At 45.1% G+C, this 7,874-nt stretch overlaps 1 protein-coding gene across 4 annotated transcripts in view; it reads right to left on the bottom strand.

The window, feature by feature from the left end:
• Window positions 1-2,002: 2,002 nt before the first annotated feature.
• UNC79 (unc-79 homolog, NALCN channel complex subunit) overlaps window positions 2,003-7,874 on the bottom strand; it is a 365,110-nt gene continuing 359,238 nt past the window's right edge. For 3 of the 4 annotated variants that reach the window (XM_077937833.1, XM_077937832.1, XM_028850253.2), the window contains 2 exons: window positions 4,684-4,725; window positions 2,074-2,642 (listed from right to left, as the gene is read on the bottom strand). In XM_077937833.1, coding sequence (XP_077793959.1) covers window positions 2,442-2,642; window positions 4,684-4,725 — 243 coding nt within the window. In that variant the 3' untranslated portion in view covers window positions 2,074-2,441. 4 annotated transcript variants of the gene reach the window in all.

Raw genomic sequence — 7,874 nt, 5'->3', positions numbered from 1 at the left:
ACCTGTGAGCTGAGGGTGCTGACTCCTGCCTTAGGTGGATGGGTTCTCCGCCTACTTATTAGTGCCAATCTTGCTAAACTTCCATAAGTCCCCTCTCTTCCTTTTTTCTTCTAAGTGCCTGAGCCCAACTTGTTGGAAGCTTTTTGTCCCCTCTCTCCCTTTTTTCCTTCGAAGTGCCTGAGCCTGACTCATTGGAGGGTGGACATAAGGTTGCAGAAGAAGATGAGGACACTGACAAGGGTGGGTGCAGCATAGGCTGGGGAAGCTCACTAGTTTCCATCAGCCAGTGAAGTGGCAGGGCGCCAGTAGGGACAGCATTTGGGTCAGTTTGGCAGGGAAAAGGGTCCTGGTTCTCAAGAGCAAGGAGAGAGATTTGCCTGGGAGTGACCAAGACTCTAGGTGAAGGAAACAGGTCCAGACCGTCGGAAGCATTAAATGGGGGCCCCAGTCAAGAGTGCCAGGTTAAGGGTTCGTCTGCCGCTTGGGGAAGATGCAAATACAAAGAAAAGTTCAGGCAGAAGTCCATTCAAAGAACCGGGCAAAGAAGAGGGAGTGGGAGAAGAAGATGTGGGTAACTTTGGACTTTGTCTACTGGTGGGATGGGACCACCAAGATCCTGGCTGCCTGGGGCAGGGTGGGCTCAGGACTAGCCAAGAGCCAGGCCTGCAGCTGAGCCCAGATGAGGATATCAGTAGAAACCCTCACAGGGGAAGCAGCCAGAGGCTCCTCCTCCTCCAGAAACCAACGCAAAAAAAGAGAATGTCACATGCAAAGCTCATGGTGCCTGTGGGGAGCTCAAGAAAGGCCTCTTAACTGAATCCATTCATTGGATAGACATTAATTAAACATGTCCCGTGTGCCAAACCATGGGGAGACAGAGATAGCACATATGCTCAAAGCTGTCACTGTTTACAAGCGAGATAAAGAAACGCACAACTTGACTATAAGACAAAATGTTCACGGAAGCTCAGCCAAGCATGACTGTGACGGAGAAGAGCTCTGACCAGGGAGAGGCCTTTCAGAAGAGTCTGTTAGGCAGATACGAAGAATGGTCACTTTTGTACTCTCCACACGGAGCCTGAATGGTCCCCTGCAATTTGTATAAGGATGAAGATTTGAAGATCACTCTTTCTAGAACTCATATGAACAGTTAAACATCTGAGGGCTTGTTTTCCTTTGAGAAGCATTAAGACCTCAGAGCTCCCAGAAGACAAAGGAAGCCTCTTAATAACGAACATTAAAAAAAAAAAAAAAAAAAAAAAAAGGTCTCGCCCTCAGAGTCCTTCCTAGAGGCGGACTTCAAACAAATTGTGTATTCCTCTCATCAAACGGCCTGAAAGAAAGCCTTTTTCTTCATAATTTCAGTTTCAAGAGAAGTTAGAAGCTGTAGAGCTTTAGAAGGAATGGTTGTCAGGAACTAAACTCTAGCTCTATAAACTGGTTTTAAAAAACCCCAGGCTCACAAAGATAATAAAAAATGTATTTAATAGCATGTCAATATACAGCTTAAATGTGTAGTAAGTCTTCTGTTAGTCAGTGCATTACAGGGATAAAGAGGAGGAATTTCATTTGGAATGCACAGTCCAATGCTAGGTATAGGGTGCGGAGAAATCTTGGTGCTCTGAAACTATTAAAATTCCATTTTATGAAACATCACTCCAGGTGCAGGGCGCTGTGCCAGTGCGGGACTCATCTGGTCCGGTGTGCAAGCTACAGTTTTCAATTAAATTGTATACAAGTATTAACAAAAGAATAAAATTTATTATTCACAAAACTAAAGTGGTTATCATAAAGCTTACAAGAGAGTACAGCCTAGAACTAATGAGTTGAAAAACTAGTTTTAAAAATAATAAAACTTACTGGACAGTTTTGGAAAATGATATTATAAAACAACGAAAACAATTGGCACAGTTTAACCACCTAATTTCTAAGTGCACTTTGTAATGTTCCTTGCAAGCTGCCACTTTTCCCAGGATAATGACAAAAAGCTTCAGTCAGGTGTCACTGGCTTATGGTGACGGTTTTTTTTATTGCATTGCCAAGAGTGGATTTTAAGAAAAAACACTACAAAGGTTTCAAAAACCCTATTTATTCTCTATCATCAAAAATAGCAACAGGGGGACTTATACAACTTTTCTGTGAGTACCCACCAGTCTATTTTTTTTTCTTAAAAAAAATAGAAGTTAGTTAAAGAAAAATGATTTGGTTTTTAAAAAATAATGTAAGGAAACACTTAATCAGATAGCCCAAGGAGTCATCAGAAATATGTGTAGCAAGAAAGCTTCATTTTCGGCCCTCTCTGGCCTTTGCACATCTTTTACTAAACTAGAAAGAGAATGTACAGTACCAATATGTTCCCCAACCTGCTTGGATCAAATTGTTTGTTTTTAAACCCATTATTGCTAAACCAGAGTGTTGACACTGAGCGCCGAGGAGTCCACTCATAGAGGATAAAATTGAGAGGCTGCTTCCGAGGACTGGATCTCCACCTGGGCCATTTTGAACTGAGTGCACTGCAGCCACTTGCGGAGGGCTGCCAGGCCAGCACTGCTCTGGCCCGAGCCCGGCAGCGTCCTTAGGCTGTGGTGGTTCACGTGGTTCTGAATAGCCTGGAGGCGAAGCTGGAGTCCCGCAGATAAGTGCTGTCAAGAAAGGGCAAGAGGTTTTAGTTTATTTCTTTCTAGTGTTCCTGGGCAACCCAGGGAGCGTCAACCCAGGCGGCTTCTTGCAGGCAGAACTTAGGCTTGGCTCAAGGGTTATCTGGCCTGAAGAAGGCAAACTCTCAACTCTGGCAGTGCCCAGAGCAGGGGATCGCAGCGTGTTTTCTAGAGTCATCCTGGCCCAACCCATCAGAATAATGACATGCCCATCTTGACGGACTCACTGCAATGAAAACATAAAGCTGCCACACCAGTGCTGGGGTAACACATAAATTTGGCCCCAGGGAACTGTTTACGACAGGGACCTGGGTGTGGTGGAGAAGTGCCTGGGTTCTGCTGCCAGGCTCCCTGTGTTCAAAGCCTGGCTCCTCTATAGGCGACTTTGGGAACAAGGTTTATTGGTCTGTGTTTGGGTTTTCTCATGGGAAAAGGGGGGAGAGTTACACTTACTCAGGGGGTTTGTGTAGGACAAATGGGTTAAAAGAGTGCTCAGAACAGAACTTGGCACAGGAAGAAGCTAGGATAATAGCTTTTCTTCTTTCTCCAAGCTTCTTAGGGAGTTCTGTCGGCCTCCTCCTGGCCATCTGGGCAATGTAAAATCACCACAGATTGCCATAAAGCCGGGAAAGGGGTAAGAGAGGCAATTTAAAATGCTTCAAGCTGAGAGTGCAAGAAACTCTTTTCACAGAAAAAAAACTAGTATCAAGAGGCAGTTTTCAGCAGTGTCCATGCCCCCGATGGCCACCACAAATAGCACCAAGGCCATAATCAGGACTCAAAGGCTGTGGTCCTTGTTGACAGCCGTGCTTTTCTCTTATGGTGTCTGGGCACCCTGAGTTCATACCGCTTTCCTTCCATTAGCATGCCTCCTCAACTCAGAGAAGAAAGCCACAAAAAACTTTCCAGCTTTTCCTCCCGTCCCCACAACACTCTTAGTGCGACAGACAGGACCCGGTTTGGATGGAGCAGGCGGCAGGCTTTGCCATCTTAAGTCAAGCCCAGTAACTCTGTTTGCTAGTCATAGAGTATGTTTGCCCCTACAATGACAAAGCGCCACTCAAGGGGAAGCCTGGGGCTGGGAAATAGATTCGGTTGGAATCTCCTCTTCCAGGCTGTGGGGTCCTGACCAAGTCACTCCTACTTTCGGCCCTAAATTTCTTCATATATGAAATGAGGCAGTAGGTTCCTTGTAGCTCAATCCTTTTATTCAATGTTATCCTTTCATAACAGAATTCTTTCCATGATAGAAAATCAATTTTAGCAACCAGGACATATCATTGAATGTGTCTGGGTATCCTCCAAGGGGTCAGTATTCTATTCTTTTTTTTTTTTTTTTTTTTTGAGAGACAGGGTCTTGCTCTGTCTATATATACACGATCTTGTTATCTGCAAACAGTGACAGTTTATTTTTTTATTTCCAATTTACATTTCTTTGATTTCTTTTTTTAAAATAAAGACAGGGTCTCACTCTGTTGCCTAAGCTGGAGTGCAGTGGCAGGATCATAGCTCACTGCAGCCTCGAACTCCTGGGCTTCCAAGTGATCCTCCCACCTCAGCCTCCTAAGTAGCTAGAACCACAGATGCACGCCACCACACCCAGTTAAATTTTTATTCTTCGGTAGAGATGGGGTCTCACTATGTTGCCCAGGCTGGTCTCCAACTCCTGGCCTCAAGCAATCCTCCCACCCTGGCCTCTCAAAGTGCTGGGATTACAGACGGAAGCCACTGCACCCAGCCTTGGCCTGTACTCTCACAGTGGATTGAGGCTCGCTCAGACCCTAGGATGCTCCCCTCCATCTGCATGCTCACCAACCTCAAGCAGTAGGACAATGGCTCCTGCCGCCACCCCCTGCCTGCAGAGCCCTTACCTGGCCCACAGGTCTCCTGCATTATCAGCCCTCTAAGGCCAGGAACAGGTTGAATTCATCCTTCTCCATAGTAAATGGAGCATCAACAATCCCTAGGAATGTTATGTGTTCTCTGCAGGAAACCAAGCTTCCAATCAGCCCAGGGGGTGACTTACCTTGATATTTGACTGAATCATTGGCAACCACATAGGTATCAGCTGTATGGAGAAAGACAAAAGCTTCATTATTAGTGTTCTCTATTCTCCCACAAAGCTTTGCTTATTGCAAGGGAAAACAGGCCACACTGAATCCCTTTCACTTCGCGCATGGATGTGGGCCCTGCAGCAGAGCTACCCGTTATCAGCACAATGCCTTTCTGAGGCCAAACCCTGCTGAGCCAGTGGCATTTGGAGGTTAATAAGCGCCCCATGAGTGCCTGAGATACACACTTTAGAGTAAATGACTGATTGTCTCCCGAAAGCTACTAAGCACAGGAAATTAAATGTGTATTTATTTAATTAAATCCTCACTTTCTTGAAATAGAATTTCCTCCACAGGATCTTTAGAACTGAGTGTCTGAGTGGAATGGCGACTCTATTTGCCTGTAGTCATTAGGAAAATGTCTCTGGTCAGTGGTTGGAACGCTTCAGTGAGTGAGAAAGGCCACTCCGAGATGCCTGGCTACGATCTGGAAGGCGGAATACAGCGAGACAGAGCCGGGTGTCTGCAGGGTGTGGGAGCACACACAGCCAAGCAGCAAGTCCCTGGTGGGGAGCCCTGGCCCTCTGCTGCTTCTCTGACGGACCCTCAACCCACTCTGATGTGGTCCTTCCTGGGAGGAGGTCGCAGGGTGTCCTGGCCTGAGGACTTCCGGAAGCTGCTCCTTCTCTCTGCTTTGGTCCCTCCGCCATGTTTCAGTCCTTTAGAATCTAAGTAAATATTCATGGCCTTGTACATCCAGAAGTCGGAGACAGAATATGGCACTTCTCAAAGCGTGTTCCATGGAACTCTAATTTGGAGAACTTTCAAATGGTGGAAGGGGACTCCAATCCAATAGGTTTGGAAATGTTAGTTTCTTTATTTCAGTACTTCTTAGATCTTTAATACACCGATATGTATCATATCATTTCGAGCCATACACCTTCCAACTCTCCACTCAAATAAAGGAGTAGTGTTGTCATGGACTGAATTGTGTCCCACTAAAATCTATACTGAGGTCCTAATCTGCACTGCATCAGAATGTGACCTTATTTGGAAATGGGATTGTTGAATATGTAAATTAGTTAAGATGAGGTCATACTGGAGTAGGGTGAGCCCCTAATCCAATATGACTGGTGTCCTTATAAAAAGGGGAGTTCAGACACATACACAGAAACACACAGAAAGCATGCTATGTGAAGATGAAGATGGGGACCTACAAGCCAAGGAACCCCAAAGACCCAGCAAACCACCAGAAGCTAGGAGAGAGATCTGGAACAAATTGTCTCTCCAATCCCTTAAAAGGAACCAAACTTGCCGACACCTTGATCTCAGTCTTCTGGTCTCCAGAACTTCCAGGGAATACATTTCTGTTGGTTGAACCACCCAGACTGTAATACCTTGGTAGTCCTGGGAAGCCAGTACAAGGGCATTCCAGGAAGCAGAGAGAAGGCATGGGCAAAGCTCATTGGTGGGAGTGTGCCAAGAGTCGGGGATGGGAGACAGGCACGTGATGCTGACATGTGAGGCTCTTAGAAAACGGCCATGAAAAACAAGTTTAGAAAAGCACAGGCCAGCCCTTCACACCCTTAGCCCACCAGATGGCCCTAAATGCTAAATTAGGGAATCTGAATTTTATTCCAAATGCATTACAGCTTCTGAAGAGGGAATGCTCTATTCACCATGAGCAGGACTGTGCTCCAGAAAGATCACTGTGGCAGCAACCTGCAGATTACGGTAAAGAAGGAGGCAGGGAATGGAGGCAAGCGCCATTGTGGAGGTTGCCTCAATGGTCCAGAGAAGACCAGGGACAGTTTCTGGGGATGGGGAAGGATTCCGCCTGCAGAGACAAATCTTGAGGATCTGAGGATGAGTCTGCTCTTTGCTCTTTCAAGTGACGAAAAGGTCAAAGAAGAGGTAGAGGTTTCTAACCTGGGCAAACTGGGGGACAGTGATGTAATGAAAAAAAAAATGAAAGAAGGAGAGCTTTTTGGGATGGGGTACGGTATGTAAATGACCTCAGAGTTCAAAGTTAGTCATAGCCATAAGCTGCTGGTTTCATTGAATTTATCACATTTTCTTTAAAATGAACTTGGTGAAGTGATAAGCTGAATTTCTCTCCCTGTTTTTGATCCCAAGGCTAAATCTGGCTGTTGACTTTTAACATTCTGTTGGTGTATACAATTCGCTAATTTGACTTCCATTGTCACTTACTCCTAAACATTCCTAAACATAGTGTTTCTGTTGCAGCTAGCTAATACGTGGTCTCTAACATGAATACTGTGTTTAGAAATGGAGTATGGTGTGTATCAGAAAATGTCATGAGACTAAAGCTGAAAATATCAGAAAATGCCACCGTCTCCATGCCTCCCCCTGTCCCCCAACCCCCGTAACAAAACTGTGGGATTACAAAGGTGGGTACCAGATAAAGCTGTGCCCTCTCACCCTTACTAGGACTGGCTCCTCTAGGCATTCTGAATGGAAAAAAATATTTATCTAGTCTGTCTCCCCCTATAATTTCTGCACAGCAAAAAGCAAGCCCTGGAGGGTCCTGATGTTATAGACTTTGTTGATCTTTGACTATTTAATATGGAAGTGGGCCCATACGCCTCTTGATATTTGGGAAATACCCAAACTAACCTCCTGTTAAGAATCGTGAGGGACTTGGGAAGAGGAGGGTGAGGGAGTACTGAGTACCCTGTCCCTGGGTGGATACCTTTCCCAGTGCTGCCACTGGGGCTAAGGGTCTGTGTGAAGCAAGCAAGAGGAACAGTGATGTTGGTCTAAAAGGGATTTTATTATTTCCCCATTGATGTAATCTATGACCATGTGATTCTAAAATACACCTGCAAGGGACCTTCAGGTTTGTGATTTGCAAATCACGTGACTAAAGGCATCCAGTTAAAGCTCATCGTTATTGATGACATTGTATAACCCAGCCATCATCCTATTTCAGGAATGTTAATTTGACTTATTGAATAACTTTCATTTTCAGTCTCTTTTGCTAGTGGCTACTACAAATCTGTGAGTAAGAATTCGATATAATTTATTTTGGGCTCTGCAATGTTATAATGGAGTAAAGTTGGTTGGGTTCCCCCGCCCCGCTTCAGAAACAATATCCTGAAAACTGAAGGACATTTAAAAAATAGGTTTTCACAAAAATAAAAGT

The sequence above is a fragment of the Macaca mulatta genome, chromosome 7 (genome assembly GCF_049350105.2).
Source record: "Macaca mulatta isolate MMU2019108-1 chromosome 7, T2T-MMU8v2.0, whole genome shotgun sequence".
Lineage (NCBI taxonomy): Eukaryota > Metazoa > Chordata > Mammalia > Primates > Cercopithecidae > Macaca > Macaca mulatta.
The sequence above is the reverse complement of the archived record's forward strand: the minus strand, read 5'-3'. Positions and strand labels throughout refer to the sequence as shown.